The sequence below is a fragment of the Gigantopelta aegis genome, chromosome 8 (genome assembly GCF_016097555.1).
Source record: "Gigantopelta aegis isolate Gae_Host chromosome 8, Gae_host_genome, whole genome shotgun sequence".
NCBI lineage: Eukaryota > Metazoa > Mollusca > Gastropoda > Neomphalida > Peltospiridae > Gigantopelta > Gigantopelta aegis.
This window is the reverse complement of record NC_054706.1, coordinates 19083227-19100661: the sequence shown is the minus strand read 5'-3', so window position 1 is coordinate 19100661 and position 17435 is coordinate 19083227. Positions and strand designations below refer to the sequence as shown.

Genomic DNA, 17435 nt, shown 5'->3' with positions numbered 1-17435 from the left:
TATTTTAGTTTTTTTTGCCATCTGATTTTAATTTATATGCTGCATCTAGCACAGAGGGCAGGACGTAGCCCAGTGGTAAAGCGCTTGCTTGATGTGCAGTCAGTCTGGGATCGATCACCGTCGATGGGCCCATTGGGCTATTTCTCATTCCAGCCAGGCACCACAACTGGTATATCGAAGGCAGTGGTATGTGCTTTCCTGTCTGTGGGAAAATGCATATAAAAGATCCCTTGTTGCATTAGGAAAAATGTAGCAGGTTTCCTCTGTTGACTACGAGTCAGAATGACCAAATGTGCTCCAATGGTGTCGTTAAACAAAACAAACTTATAGCACAATGTACATCAACTACTGATCTACAAATGGGCATTCTGGCACCATAGTGTTTGCTTCACACAACATATATACTATTTAATTTCAGATCCTTTTTTCACAACATAGTGAATTTTTTTTAATTACAATACTTTTTTGGTGTGCTTTTATTTTTTTCAAATGAGAAGAAAATATTGTTTAATAAGATAAAAGTTAAAAAAAAAATTACACCTATCAAATATAACATTACATCAAAAATGTACCAAAAGATGTTATATTTATTGTGTAAGAAGCCAAGACAATTATGCTATACTGTCCTGTCATTTACTGTAATACTAAAAAGTCATTACAATGATATTTCTGGAGCTGTTATATAAATTAATTTTTATACAACACTAAATTGCTCTTGAAAGCCAGTTTGCATACTATAGTAACATATATGATAGAAAATATGTTAAAAACATTTAGTACCCTAAGCAAATGTGATTCACCAAGGACAGTTGATCTATACTCTTCAAAAGAAGAAACGCAAAACCACATTGTCGTAACATTTGGAGAATTGATTTAATTATTGAATGGTGAGTCCGATAATTACCAAATGTTGCAGGATTGTTCACAATTCACTCTAGTCCATTGTGAGTAAGTGATAGGACACACCACCAAGGTCAAGGTCATCTGGAGTCAATACCGGGTGTGGCCTCCACGTGTGTTGACAACTGCCTGGCACCGCCTGCCCATTGAAGCAACCAGAGTACGGATGACGTCCCGGGGGATGGTGGCCCACTCGGCCTGCAAGGCCGCTGCCAGCTCGGGCAGGGTCTGGGGCTGTGGTTGTCGCTGTCGGAGGCGTCGGTCCAACTCGTCCCATAGATACTCAATTGGGTTCAAATCCGGTGATATCGATGGCCAAGGAAGGACATTAATGTTGTTGTTCTGTAGGAAAGCCGTTGTGAGACGTGCTGTGTGAGGCCTGGCGTTGTCATGTTGGAACACTGCGTTGGCGTTGGCCATAACTGGAACGATGTGTGGCCGGAGGATCTGGTCAATGTAGCCCTGTGCATTCAGGTTGCCCTGCACGTGGACCAGGTCAGTTCTGCCAGTGTGTGAGATGGCTGCCCACACCATGACACTACCCCCGCCGAATCTGTCCACTTCCTGCACGCAGTTTGCCGCATAACGTTCACCACGACGCCTATACACGCGACATCTTCCATCATGACGTCGGAGCAGAAATCGGGACTCGTCACTGAACCACACCTGTCTCCATCGCAGTTGAGGCCATTGTCGATGAATCTGGCACCACTGCAGTCGGAGTCGACGGTGTTGTGGTGTTAAGATGACACCTCGAACTGGACGTCTGGCACGAATTCCTACCTCACGTAGGCGGTTCCGTACGGTCTGGTCGGATATCCTGCGCAAACCTGGTATTGCTGCGGCTGTGGAGGTGGCAGTAGTCAATCGTTCCCGAAGGTGGCGTACCCGGATGTAGCGGTCCTGCCCGGGGGTAGTGACCCGTGGTCGACCGGATCTAGGGAGGTCACGTGTTGATCCATGTTGCTGGTAACGGTCCCACAGTCTGGAAATGGTGCTTGGGGACACATGGAATGCCCTGGCAACGGCCGTTCTGGATTCGCCTGCGTCTAGTCGGCCGATGGCATTGTTTCTCTGCGGTTCACTGAGACGTGGCATGTCCTGGATTGTCAACTGTCGGCCAGATACAGAGGCCAGGCAAGCGAACACCCTGCACTTTTATACTGTCGGTGTTCATGTTGCACGTGCAGACAATGCACGTGCAGTGGTGACATGGTTTGCACGTGGCTGCGTTTTTGCGAATATTCACATTTTGGAACTTTATTGTACAGTAGCTGCGTTTTATCGAATGTAACCGTGGGAATGTGTTTGGGACATGCAATGACCTTATATTCACAAAGCATGAACCGGTAGGAAACATAAAATCGGAGTTATAACCCATTTGTACCCTTTTGCGTTTCTTTTTTTGAAGAGTATATTAACCCACTGTACCCTAGACAAGCTCTACCAAGCTACATACAACACCATAGGTTCTGTAAATTGTACACTTGGCATTAGAATGAAAATACATCTCATGGGTGTACGTTTAGATCACCTAGTGTACAATTTAAGAATTCTAGGTATATCAGTCTCATTCTTGGTTCCAATAAATCACCATTTTTATTTGTACCATCAAGTTACATATGGGAAAAAAATGTCAAAACCAACATTATAGAATAAATCAATTTATTAAGCATTGCAAGGTGTCATAAAAAAAAACGAATTAAAAGAAAAGAAAGTCCACCACTGACATTTTAAGTACATGTATTTTGCACAATCATAATCAATAAATTATACACACATGTATGTCAGTCATGACTTAATAACAAGGTTAAAATAACAAAACAACTCCCTCTCTCCAAATATGGCTGAGGAACTGGGTACATAGAATGTACACTCATTTTCACCACTGTTAATAAACTACTGAAACTAAATTGCCAAATATGATTATGTGAATGTACAACCAAATCGCCAAATATAATGTGAATGTATGTTATCTTCTGTCATGTTGAAACTAAAGATGCCAGGTTGATGTCATCTTTCAAATTATGCAGACAAACCACAATCTGCCCTTGAATGAAAGTAGATGTTATTTTTTCCCCCTTGTAATAACCAGTGCTACTATTGTCAGATAAGACTATGTGAATATGTTTTCTTCTGTCATGTTGAAACTAAAGATGCTAGGTTGATATCACCATTCAAATTATTCAGGCAAACCACAATCTGCCCTTAAATGAAAGTAGATGTTGGTTTTTCCTTGCAACAACCAGGGCCCATTATTTTCGAAGCAATTTTAGCAGCCTATGAAATCATAAACCATCCCTATGGCATGTGCTGTAATCACATCACAACCTATAATGGTTTTACGATTTTGTAGCATTAAGATTGCTGCAAAAACTCCCTAGCCAGTGTTATATGATGTTAATATTAAAAGCCATGGTAGGTTCAGTCCTGTCTGTAGAAAAGAGCATAGAAATCATTTCTCACTGCCATTAGGTAGGACAAGCCTATGTGGTGGAAGGTTTCCTCTTTGATTACATATTTAGACGTAAGTGTTGCAATAACAGCACAACATTTCAGGCGAACCGTCTTTCTGACCACATGTTGGTTAGGCAACTTCAAATTGACGTGAACCATCGTTCTGTTACGTGGTGAATCGTTACATTCTAAAATTAAATGTCTTAAACTTGAGGATCAAAACAATGTTATTCGCGTATTCAAAAACAAAAGTGTGTTTGAATTCTTGATGTGCAGCACATCAACACTGGGATTGTAATTCACCAGTTACGTAAATGTAATCCATTTAAAGTGACATATACAATATTTAAACATTACAACAAATCTTTCACTATTGGAGCCATTTTTATATGCCCGTCTATGATGGGTTGTATTATGGTATGGCATCCGTCCATCCGTCTGTTAACTTTTTCTTGTCCGGACCATATCTTGCATGCAGATGCATACAGGACCATCAAACCTCGCATGTAGGAACAACTTGGGAAGGCGGTGTGTTGCGCACTATCACTAGGTCACTGTGACCTACTTTTCACAGTCTACTGAACATAACAGTAAATCCTTGTCCGGATCATATCTTGCATACAGATACATACCATGTTTTCCCATCAAACTCCTGATGAGTGTATCATGTACCGGATCAGTACTCTTGTTGATAATTGAAATCAGACATTGTTAGCATTTTATTGTTTACATTATCCATTTCCATACATCCAAAGCATTTCTGCTTATCCCGGTGTTTGTAATACTACAAAATGTATTTTTTATAATCTTAAAATGCACATACCTGTGAGAAGTAATGGTTACGGAGACAAGATCTAGTCTATTTTTAGCGGGCATTTCCCCATTTCAATATCACAGACATTAATTTCACTCTATCATATCTTTATCCAGATGTGTTACTGGTTTGTAGATTAAAACTAGGGTCTACGACATTAACTGAAATATTGGTTACCCAAGTAAAAATCATGTGAACCAACTTCTGACTACCTAACATTTCGAAATAACCGTAAGACACTAACACCTGAAATGTATGTGCTGAGCTTCTGTTAAGCAATATAATTCTATTTCTCTCCTAACTGGCTTGATAGAAACATTCTCCAGTCCAGGAACTCTAGTACCATTATCTGCTTCATCAAAATCAATGCCTCACTAATTATACATTCATCACTGCTCAGTGACAATTGATAAAGACATAAATTACACAGTATCATACAAACAATTACTGTCATTTTAATGAGCTCCAATGAGTCTGTTATGTGCAGTCCACTTGTCAGAATAATGCAAAATTTCAACAATTAATCTGGATTAATCTGGATTTACACAATAAATTACACATTTCTTCATCTCTTCTCTAAAGATTTGAATTTTTCTTCTGAAAAAAAGAGAAAGAAAATTAAAAAACAAGATTTACTTTGCAGAAAAAGGAATGAAATGTTTTATTTAACGATGAACTCAACATATTTTATTTACAGTTATATGGCGTCGGACAGTCTTTGTTACACCAGTTGTGGGGCACTGGCTGGAACGAGAAATAGCCCAATGGGCCCACCGATGGGAATCGAACCTAGATCGATTGCACATCAGGCGAGCGCTGTACCACTGAGCTACGTCCCGCCCCCCAGGTTGTCAACAGAGCAATATAATCAATTGTGTGTTGAAATAAATACTTGGCTTTAGAACTATTTTACTGCCTTAATCATCTGTTTTCAAGATAACAGTTTAATACACTAGCCTTTATTATTCACTGAAGGGGCATCGGTACGTATGATTTTTTGAAGGCACCTATAGCCCGTATAAAGTCAGGGTGTTATTATGCAAATATTCCTATCTTTGTATGAAACATGTTCAAAATTCCAGAAACCTGATGATATTCTTCATGTCAAAACAGAATATGATATTTTCTATTAACTTCAACACATCACTTTTAAACACAGTCATTAAATTTTATTATGCGACAGTTTTTAAAATGTACTGTAGACATTTCCTGTTTCAGTCAAGTAAAAAATGGCACACACCTAATCTTTTTGAGTATTGGTCCAAGTTGTATGCTGCTTGCTCAAGTCCAGCTACACTTTCCTCAATCTGGTCGATCTGGTCAAGGTATGGTTGCAAACTAACATCTGGGAAAACAAACAAAAAATGTTCAATTTAATCTGTATGTAACATGCAATCTGACAGGTATATTCCAAGATGCTTTAGAGGCATTTCACTTGGGGAAAAAAAGAAGTAATTTTCAACAAGTTTTCTTTTTCCATAACTTTTATGACCTAGCTCAAAATTCCAGTTCTGGGAAACAAAATTTGCTAAATTTCATGATTTTTCGGAATCCAACAAAACTCTTCAGCGTTAAGTTAGGGAACTGCCCAGGTGCATGTTCTTGTGTGACTTGTAGCTGACAACTGGACACTAGCTATAGATGTAAACAAAGTGAACGTATGTAATATATCGCATCTAGCTATGGTGAATGTGTTTCAGGAACAGACTGGAGTATCCTGACCCCTTGAGTAAATCTGGCTTATGGGCCTCCTAAATTGTATAACTTCTCTACTAGCTTCTGTGATTAACCCATCGACTTAAGGCTGGTAGGTGCCGAGTTCACATCCCAGTACTAGTTCTACACAGAATGGAATGGATGAATGGATATTTAACAACACCCCAGCACGAAAAAAAATATCAGCTACTAGGTGTCAAACTAAGGTAAATGCGTAAATGAAGTCATGATCAACATCAATATAAAAATTCAAAGGCTAAATTAAAACACAGTGTAAAGAACTGTGCAAAAAACATAAATATCACAGATAGGTCAAATTAAAACTGAGAATAAAATTCTGTATCACAAAGACATTTTAATAAAAGTGTAGGATGGAATCGAAATGAGGTTTTACAAGTAGTACTAAACCAAATAACTTCTGGCTGGGTCAAAGATCGAGGTGCACCGAACTTTTGATAGAGAAGTGAACACCAAAATTCCTGTAATTGTTGATAAATGTGAAGTGTTGGTTGTAAAAAAAAAAAAAAAAGTTTTATCTGGGTAAAAAATGTATGCAATTTTATTTCATCTAGTACCACTGTGTCAAGTAACCTTGTGCTTGAAACATGTATGAGGTTCCTGTGAAAAAAAGTACTCAAATTTTATGCGGAATTAGGGTAGTCATGGATGCTACCTGTTATCTCAGAAATGAGCAGCTTGACACACAAATTTTCTGATTCACTTTAAGGGTGAGGGGTGGTAGTATTTAGATCTGTGATGTTTATAATGTCGATTAATACTCTGCAGATAGTTTTAGCCACATATGTTATTATTGTCGTCTGTGGGATTTGATTTGGTAGTATACACCCTACACAGTCTAAATGGCTCAATAGGGAAGTGTAACATCACCATAATGAAAAATTTCTTTCACTAACCATAGCCAGCCAGCCCAGTTAGATGAGGTGTGTGCCCAGGACAGTGAGTGCAAACTTTAAGTGGACATTATAGCATTGTAAACTTTATGCTACCCAACTGCTTGACTACACAGTTACCTCTAATTTACTTAAACAAATTCTGAGATAAAATTATACTTGGAACCTTTTAACTTTCAGTTGTTGCTCAACACACTGTTGATAAATATGATCTCAAGAAACATTTTGTTCAGTATTTTGTTGTGAATTTGCTATGCCAATTTCAGAGATTGCTACACAATTCTAAAATGATAAATAGTAGTTGAAATGTTAATTTCCAGTAGTGAAGGAAGAAGTTTGCTTGGTTTAACAACACCAGTAGTGAAGGAATACTGCTGCTGCTCCTCAATACAACAGTAAAGTTTATGTCAAAAAAATGAGATCCATTTCCATTGAACAGGATCTCAAAACTGTGCTTGATGTGATAAACACTATGTTATGTTGTAGGAAATGAACTCTTCAGTTGTAAATCAATTTTCAACTGTAGCTAATCAAAATTTAGAAAGAAAAACCAAATTTCTGTGTTCTCTGTAGCCTACATACATTTCTCGTTGAGTTCCTGCAGAGCAGTTGCTACATTGAGGGCGATATGTTTCATCTCAGAGTATTTTGTGAGGGTCACTTTGTTCATCTTCTCCAGCAACTTATAATCTTCAGCTGTTCCTGAAACAATCAAAAGGAAAAAACATATTTACTGTCAGACAATAACAAAAGATAATACATGTATATATATTTAGAGGAAGATTTTATATAAAAGTTTTCACAGTGTGAACAACAACAAACTTGTGGACATATATCCTTGACAGTCAGATAGGACAGGGGATACTTAAAAAAAAAAAAATACTGTCAACTGGTGTAAATCTAAGAGAATCAAGTCACTAAAACAATTAAGTGACCTGCGTTAAGGTATGCAATCAACATCTGGTAGAGACATAAAGTGTGCTGTATCGTGAAATTTTAAAGGCAATGTGTCCTACAGTAGTGCCACATTCAGTATCATTAATTACAATTATGTAATAATAATTAATTGGATTTTTGTCCTGTACACAAACAAATCAGTTGCAGATGCAGATTTAACTAGCAAGTTATGAATGTCGATGACTGATTAAAAATTTTTAAGAATAGGCTCATTATCCTGTTCATGGATTTGTCCTGTACACAAGCAACTTAGTTGCAGACGCAGATCTAACCACCAAGTTATGAATGTCGACGACTGATTTAAAATTTTATGAATAGGTCCATTATCCTGTTTATTGATAAATTAATAAACCTTCTAATTCTCCACGTAAATAATCAGCTGTTTTTTGGAATGTGTCTCGACAGAGACTGACAACATTTGCTGGAGGTCCATCATCACCAACTGGAACTTCTTCTCTCCCAGGTCTTAAATCTGAAAAATCAAACAATGGCACAACTTATATAAACCATAAAAATATGACATGTACTAACAAAATAAAATTTGAATTGGGGGCGAAATGACTCTGTTGACAGTACGAAAGGACCCTGATTGAAATTATGCGGGCGATCTAGTAATAAGGGTGAAACAACCTGTTATGTTACATTATGCATACCAATAAAACAGCATGGGACCTTTTTATGCACATTCCCACAGACTCGTACACTCCACGATCTTTGATATACCACTGGGCACTGGCTGGGATGGGAGAGGGTGAATCTGAATTCTGTCACCCAAAGTGACCCATCACACCTCAGGAACATGTTCTTCTACTGAGTTACACCCCGCCTCAAACATATAACAGATCATCAGGTGTGACTGTGATAATAAAGTTATTGACCAATAATTGGAAAATAAAATGTAGTTTGCGTGTTATGCAAATTTGAACAGGAATTGGTTCAAAGAATGGAGTAAAATTACTTGTTATTTTAAAAATAACTACAATGTTATTACCTAGGGACGGTAGTGTTTGTAAACTGCCCCTCTTTCCCGTTTTATTTTTTTCCTGATCTTCGTCTCCCATTTTCATTTGTGCCGCCTATGGTCTTAATCAATTGTTGCTCTGCAAAACTTTTTAAATAATAAAATGCGAATTCCACCTAATAGTTATTTTTCTATTTGAGTATATACTAAAATTTTAATTTATTATAAGTTGCAATAAATAAAATATGTTATTAAAGATGTGAGGGACAACCCGGAAGTATAAACTATTTTAACTTTCGGAAGTACTCAAGTTAGGAGGATGATTATGCATTTATGATTTAACAGGAATTTTTAGTCACGAAAACGAATTAGATATGGCATCTTACTATGATGAACATGACTGTGAGCCACTGGCAAATGGAGAAACTCCAAATCATTTGTTGCATTTAGCAAGGTTTGAAATTTAGAGATTGAATTTATTCTGGTAGAGGGATTTAGGTGGGTTTTTTTGGGTTGTTGTTTTTTGTTTCGTTTTTGGAGGGGGGGGGGGTATCTTGTTTATTCTGGCATATGGTGCATATAAAAGATCTCGGTATAATATCCGCCCGGTCCCCTCCATTATTATTTTTAGTTAGGGTTGAGGGTTAGGGTTAGGGTTGGGATTATGGCTGGGGTTAGGGCTAGGGTTAGGGGAAGGGGGGACCGGGCGGATATTTTTCCAAGATCTCTTGCTAGTAGTTGCTACTAATGGAAACAAATTTGGCGGGTTTCCTCTAAGACTATATCAAAATTACCAAATGTTTTACATCCAATAGCCGATGATTAATAAATCAATGTGCTCTAGTGGTGTCATTGAACAAAACAAACTTTATACCGATAGTCTGATACATCTTCTGTTAACCGAGTTTGCCAAGTGCTCAAGGTTTATTTTGATTATTTGTATTTGCATTCAATCTAGCCCGAGTACTCTGACTTTAAGAGAGCTAGATGGACATTTGGACATAAATACGCTCTTATTACAGTCAGAGACCAAGCTATGTATTTTTTTGGCGATTCCCGACAACCAAAAAGTTGGCAAAGATTTTTGCTCTAATACCATAACAATCCTATGTTTGACGTCAAATACCTTTACATCGATCATTTTCGAGTTAACTGATTAAAAATAATCCACATATTAATCACTAATACACATACTACAGAAAGAAATCTGACAGCACCCACATTCAGCTACACTTCGTGACACTCCGTTGCAAGAATTACAAAGCTCGGTGACCTATTTCGTGACGTAGATCACGTGATTGCCCACTGGGCGATTCCGCCTTGTGCAACAGTTACAGGGGCCGTCTCATACCAAGCGACTTTACAACATGGAAGAATTGGCTAATGGTTTCCTTTCTAACACGGTGATAAAATTACCAAATATTTGACATCCAATAGCCGATGATTAATGAATCAATGTGCTGTAGTGGTGTTGTTACACAAAACAATTTTTTTTGGGTGATTGTCGGGCATTTGTCGCTTTGAGACGGCCCCTGGAAGACGGAAAGGCTGAGTGGGCGATCATGTGACACATCATCACGATATAGGTCGGTGAACTTAGAATTCTGCTGTCCGGAGTTTGCCGAAGCTTAGCTGAATGTGGGTGCTGTCGGGTTTCTTTCTGTAGTGTGTGTATTAGTGATTAATATCTGAATTTCTTTTAATCAATCAACTTGAAAACGATCGATGTAAAGATATTTCACGTCGAACATAGGATTGTTGTGGTATTAGAGCGGAAATCTTTGCCAACTTGGTCTCTGACTAATGAGAGCGTATTTATGTCCAAATGTCCGTCTAGCTCTCTTACAGTCAGATTACTCGGTCTACACTCAATCTTACTTGAAAATCTAAATACACAAATTGTTATCACTGTCACATGATTGTGGATACAAACAGTTGTTAACAAAATTTACATGTCGCAAACATGTACCAAAGTGCGTATTTTAACTTTTTTATTGCAGTATTAATTAATCCATTTAGAGATGGTGTGTACATGTAGCAGGTTGAATCTGTACCAAAAATGTATCTGATATTTTTTTGTAATATATTCAGTAACAATATGCATACCTGACATTTTGTATTTAATTATGTTTACAGATTACTGCTTGATACTGGAGCAGCAATGGAATGGAATGTAGAATATGATAGGTAAGGATTGCTGATGACACTAACCTCTAAATCTTTAAAAAGTGTATATATACTATTTTACACTATAAAAATCACAAAGTAGAGTTTGCTGCAGGCTTTACAGTACTTATTCCGATGTTCATTTACATGCATTGCAGTCTATTCCAGAAACACCCAGTCAGGCAAAATGTTACACTTCCATAGAAATAACAAAATTATGCTCAGATTACATATATTTATTAAACACTGAATTTTCAGGGCACTAGAGTTTGATGGCATTATGACATTACAAAAGTTACTACATTAATTCTTTATTTTGCTAATTAATTTTATGCTTATAATGTTAAAATTAAAAAAAAGATTTATCTTATTTTAATTTTGAGGTGTTTCTTTACAGAATTTTTGGAGGCACTCGAAAAGTCCCACCAGCTTCAAAGAAATTTGTAGATGAACTTCCAACAAAACTAATCAGCCCAACGATAGCAGGTCTGTTATATTCAGAGCAGTCTTCTTTGTTAATTTATAATTCAGATTTTGTTTTTAACTTTTATGAATGGTTAGTTTACTAAGTTTCAGGTAATAAACTAATATGTATAGCCAATGCCACAGGTAACGTTTTGTTCAGAATCGCAAGTTTCAGTTCTGTAATTTTAACTACTAGTCGCAAATCAATTTTTAAACCAATAGCAAATGTTACTAATCAAAATTTTGAAAACAAAATGTTTTCTGCACCAATGTTTCAAGAAGGAATCAAGTTTACAGGGATACTCATTGGCAAACACGCAGTCCCTGTTAGAGCACAAAAAGGGTCTGTGAATGCGCATGTGCCGGAATTTTATTGGAGGGGTGGGGGGGACGTCTAGACTGGCGAGCTAAGCTTATCATGGGGGACGAGTCATAATTCCCCAGAAAATACAATAAAAAAAGTTTTGGAGGAGTTTAGATCCTCAAAAGCCTCCCCCTGCCACACGGCTGTAGGGACCTCCTGCTTGATGGACTCTCCATACCTGTATATAACTCACTTTTTAGATTTATGATTCTGATAGAAAAATGTATGGGAAAAGCCCATGATTACTGATTAAATCAGTTTACTATTATTAATGATAAATCAAGTTATTGTTAACTAACAATTCCACGTCTTTCAGCTCAAGGTATTCAGTGTTCTGTATGTCTTGGAGAGTTTGATGAAGAAGACGAAACAAAAACTTTACCTTGTGATCATCAGTTCCATTCCAAGTGCATCCTTCCATGGCTGCAGAAGGTAGACTTTCTTGTTAATTTGTGTTTTTGTCCATTTTACTGCTCCATAACAGGGCTGCACAGATTGTAACAATTGTTTGTCTGTGGGTCAAACCATACTTGTGTAACCTATTTGCTGTACAGTGCTACATATTTTGCTTGTTATGGTAGTTAAAAAGGGCTTGCAGTGAACTCATATGGAAAACTTACTCGTATGGGGAAAAAGGCAGTGAACTTGTATGGAAATCCACAAGTGAACTTGTATGGAAGACAAACTCGTATGGGGGAAAAGGCAGTAAACTCGTACTGATATATCCAATACTGTAAAGCAACTTGTGTGTAGTTTTTATGCAGAGTTCGACAAATCCGCTAGCCCAACGTCCGTGGCTAGTGTTTTTTAAGTTTGGGCTAGTGAGAAACGCAAAACATGCATGCATTGTTTACGGTTTCTGTCGCAGGTAATAAGTCTAATGACATGCGTGTTTTGATTATAGGTGACTCCCGTTGACATGCAAATAGTTGACTGATGGGGACATAAATAAAAACAAGTGTCAAAATACACATTTAAGAGAAATATTAAAGTATATCTGCATATCCATACATCCCCATACGAGTTCACCGTTATTTTTTCCATACGAGTTCGTTTTCCATACAAGTTTTCCATTCATACAAGTTAGTTTCCATACAAGTTCACCGCATCCCGTTAAAAAGCAGATAGGAAAACAACTAAAATAATATGAATAAATTTATGCATTACATTATTATTTTTTAATAAAATAATTATTCGATGAAATTTTACATTAATAAATTATGTAGTGTTTTATATTATTTTGAAAGTGGGTTATGCAAAAAAACATTTTTTTTGTAACCCATTAATGGGTTTGTGCAGTCCTGTTGTGGTATTCAAAAGCACTGCTCGATGGACTTTTCTAAAATATTCATGATCAAGATTTTTATACAAAATTAGTTTTTAGTGAAATAATTACTGTACGATTTTTTTTTCTGATATAAATTTATTATAAATCAGTTTTATTATCAGCATAGTTATTTTCACGTGTCTCCACCAACATTTGTTTTAAAACAGTGATATCTATTTTAAAACATTTTATTTTAAAAGCATGCATTGCTGGCTTCTCCCACCATATATGTTACTTTGTTTAACTAAGTTGTCATAACTAATAACTGAACATAAACATTATTATAACCCAGATTTTATATTGGGTGGGGTGGGGGAGGGGTCAGCTACACTGTCTACAAGTTATGCTATTGGGTGACATGCAAATATAAAAGTTGGTGGTGATTAAAAAAAAAGGTATGCTTGGGAGGGGGTATAATCCATAAGCCCTCCCCCCACCCTACCCCGGTTACACCAGTGATTTCAGCTCAAATTTAGTTTATTTTGTGAAAACCATTTTATGCAAAAAAATAACCCAACCCACCCCAAAAAGCTGCAGATGGCAATTTTAATTTAAAATTTAAAATGCACTTCAAATAAATAGTTGATGAACAAACAGTTTCTTAACCTGATGTGGTATGTTTGTGTTTTTTTATAAGGAATGTATTGTTTATTTTGTGTGTGCAGGTTAGTACTTGTCCTGTGTGCCGATGTGAATTACCAACCGACGACCCAGACTATGAAATGTATAAACAACACAAGGTTAGTTTCATATTGAAAGGGACTGTCCCATTATGGGTGGTTGCAAATTTTAAAAATTATATCAAAATCAATACGAAAGGAATTTTCTTGAATATCTTTTTAAAATAATTTTAAAGTTACATTATCTGGTTACCATATTCAGGGCTCGAAATGCAGTGTTAGTACATGCACCGGTGCATGCTGATTTTTGCGTGTGCGTGTAACTTTTAAAACTGGGTGCACGCGGTGCATGCTAATATTTTTCAAGTACTGTGTATTGCGTATACTAGTATCCTGTTGTCTACCAGATTCAGAAGTTGTTGAATTTTGCATATGCATTTCGTAATCTGTTCGCCACATGAAAACGATAACTTTTATCTTATGGGCGCATCCATTTTGTATCCCATAATCCTACTTACAACAATGGCACCCTTTCGGTCATTTCCGTGAAATATATTTACGAAAATTATCCGGCAATATCTCGGTTATATCCGTGAACGGTATTAGGGGAGGTGGTCGAGACCGACTTTGGGGTATCCACACGCATAACACAGTTGTTGTCGTCACTGACAAATTGAACTCCGCCAGATCTGTGATCAATACAAAGTACCGTAACTGCCTTGAACATTTTCGACCTCAGATATGGACACTTGATCAGATGATTGCGAACGTACAGGTGCGTTACTCGTGTAGTTGACTCGAAGTCAGCCAGTGATTATTTCAATCGCAACTTCTCATCGAATTCCGTAGGCTAATTTATATTATACCAACAGATCTTATCGAGTTAAAAAAGTTGATAACTTGCTTAATACAAAACACAAATATTCGTACATTTTTGTAATAGGCCTATTATAGATTTCTGTAAGGCGTTTACGTTGGGTGAAATTTTCAAATTTGATCAAGAATCAGTAATAAACGGTTATATAATGTTTCGGTACTGTTAATAAATAAATATAGGTATTGTCGAATAATTCCGATTTACCTTATTTTTGGTGCATGCAGAATTTTAATGGTGCATGTAACTTTTTTTTCAGCATGCACCTGGTGCATGTAGATTGTTTTTTTCATTTCTAGCCCTGATATTATAACATGTACAAATGTGAAATACAAGCTCAAATGCACTTTGAAAAAAGTTGTGTGTGTTCGCTATGAACGGATATCGTCAAACGCATACGCTTTATTCGTCGCCTGTGCCGCCATAGCTCGGCAAAGCACAAACGACAGCCTGTTGTCAGTTTCAGTTAACACATGCGTTTGCCGATTTCAAATTGTAGGGTGCGTCTCAAAAAATTAAAAGAGAAATCTTGTGCTGTACGAAGAACGTTCGGTTGAGGATACGGTGCTGGTCTTTAGTTAAAACCAGTTTCATCTTGACAACGTATTATCAACAGTCGTACCTTCCTATTTCAGAATTGATATTTTATAAAGTGTTTGAAAGTAAGTTTAGTTTGTATACTAGTAACACATTAATCATGTATATATTTTTAAAATAAAATATACTAAAGTAGACAATGAACGTTTTCACTTCTTAATTTTATGTGTTAAAATCGACAAATTCAAATAAATATTATTTTGTTTGGAAAGGGTAAAGTTGGGGGGGGGGTGGGGTGTTGTTTTAACGACATCAAAGATAAAGCATATTGATTTAATAATTATCCGACCCCCATACAACCGTAAATAAAATGTGTTGAGTGCGTCGTTAAATAAAACATATCCTATCCTTCCTTCCATCTGCTGTTGGATGTCTAACATTTGGTAATTTTGACATATAATCTTAGAGAGGAATCGGGTACATGTGCAGGGGGAGGGTATTGGAGGTCGAAACCCTTACTTGCCCAAGCTTAAAAAAAATAGAAATGTATTTTTTGGGGGAGCATGGCCCCATATAAACTTCACTTAACACAGTCTATAACCCCAACCCCGCTGAAATCCCTGCACACGCGCCTTGGAAACCCGCTACATTTTTTTTTAGCAAGGGATTGTTTATATGTACCATCCCACAGACAGGATATCACATATCATGGTCTTTTTGTATACCCGCTGATGGGAATCGATCCTAGACTGACCGTGCATTTCCAAAAAACACCTTTTTAGGTCTAAGTAATGAATAAAAATAACATAAGAGTCTTGAAAAATGTTACGTAAATCGAACACAGTACCCTCTTCCTCTACCCCTAGAGCATTACATAATTAGTAACACCCCCTTACATGTAACACGTATGCCAACAGCTGGCCACTGTCAAAATTTTAAGGCAAATCCCCCACTCACCAACCCCTGGAAAGGCGTTCAATCTAATTAAAATTAGCTCCACTATTACATGTGGATCTAACACTAGCCAGTTGGAGCTCAGGTCCACCAATCAAAACCTTACTTGCAGAATCCTGCCAGTGATTTAAAACTAACAACACTGCGTAGTCCCCAATGTCCAGGTAACATTTCGTCTGTAAATAATAATTTAAATATTGACCAATCACACTTCGCCTTTTATAACGTTATTTGGGAGCATACAAATTCTAAAAATATCGGGCGAGTCTATTTTAGTGGCCGCAGTACAGCGAACCATACCAATACGTACGAGGTGGGTTATCAGTCTTCAATTTTACATTAAAAATTATTTATTTATTTATAAAAAACCCCCAACTAAATCAGTCTTCAGTTTTACATTACAAATTATTTATTTTATAAAATAAAACATGTTTTAAGGCATTCGTAATTCACACGAAACATGCCGTATACCCTCAGAATAATTCGGAATGTTTTCAAATTATTTTTAAATCACTGGCAGGATTCTGCAAGTAAGGTTTTGATTGGTGGACATGAGCTCCAACTGGCTGGTGTTAGATCCACATGTAATAGTGGAGCTAATTTTAATTAGATTGGAAAGGCGTTGTACCATACCTCTATGGATATAAATATGTTTTGGAGATATGAGACAACTCCTCAATCAAGACAGTTAAATTTGTTCAAAAATTTCGAAATCTCACGTGATCTCTTGTTGGAGAATTCTATACTTGTGATAAGCCAATGAAAACCGAGATCGGTACGAGCCCGTCAAAACTGTCCCACTTTCAAAAAAACTGGCTTTGTTTTTGACCTGGATAAGCCAGCGTAGTGAAACCAATGCGGAGTTCTGCGTCGTATATGCACCAAACGTAATTGGATTTTCTGTTCTGTATGCTTAAATAATAAAAATATTCCAGGGAATGTAGTTTTAATGTTATAGTGCACATAATTTTCAAATTTAATTCACTTTAATTTATTTATGAGTATTTAGTAAGATTCTGAACATAAATCTTTGAGAAAGTAAAAATATATTGTATTTCATTATTTGTTTTTATTTTTTCAGGCTCGAGCTAAACAACGTGAATATGAACTGGAAACTCTACATTGTTCAATGTTTGGATAAATAATGTGAATCTTAGGCTCCAGTGTATTGTAAATAAGATGTTAAATGTACATACCTAACAAGATGAACCTTAATTAATAAATAATATATTGGAACTTCAAATGCATATGATCATTATGTGTTGTCACTTTGAACATCCATAGTCAGCACATTTGAATTTGCAGAATTGTCATAAGATTTCAGAAGTAGAACTCCCATTGTCATTGTTGTATGAACAGGCAGTTGCAGTTCTCAGAAACACCCACGTTATAGGAAAAGTTTGTTTTGTTTA

The 17435-nt window shown here is 36.7% G+C and overlaps 2 protein-coding genes across 2 annotated transcripts; one reads left to right on the top strand and one right to left on the bottom strand.

The window, feature by feature from the left end:
* Positions 1-2548: 2548 nt before the first annotated feature.
* On the bottom strand, positions 2549-8825 carry LOC121380028 (biogenesis of lysosome-related organelles complex 1 subunit 2-like). Its single transcript, XM_041508752.1, has 5 exons — positions 8747-8825; positions 8108-8227; positions 7381-7500; positions 5412-5516; positions 2549-4768 (listed from the first exon to the last, which is right to left on the bottom strand). Exons 1-5 carry the CDS (start codon positions 8820-8822, stop codon positions 4737-4739), a joined length of 453 nt encoding a protein of 150 aa, XP_041364686.1. The 5' UTR covers positions 8823-8825; the 3' UTR covers positions 2549-4736.
* A 179-nt stretch (positions 8826-9004) lies between these two features.
* LOC121380027 (E3 ubiquitin-protein ligase RNF181-like) lies at positions 9005-17266 on the top strand. Its single transcript, XM_041508751.1, has 6 exons — positions 9005-9170; positions 10853-10903; positions 11280-11368; positions 12028-12143; positions 13704-13778; positions 17105-17266. Exons 1-6 carry the CDS (start codon positions 9091-9093, stop codon positions 17162-17164), a joined length of 471 nt encoding a protein of 156 aa, XP_041364685.1. The 5' UTR covers positions 9005-9090; the 3' UTR covers positions 17165-17266.
* Positions 17267-17435: the final 169 nt, after the last annotated feature.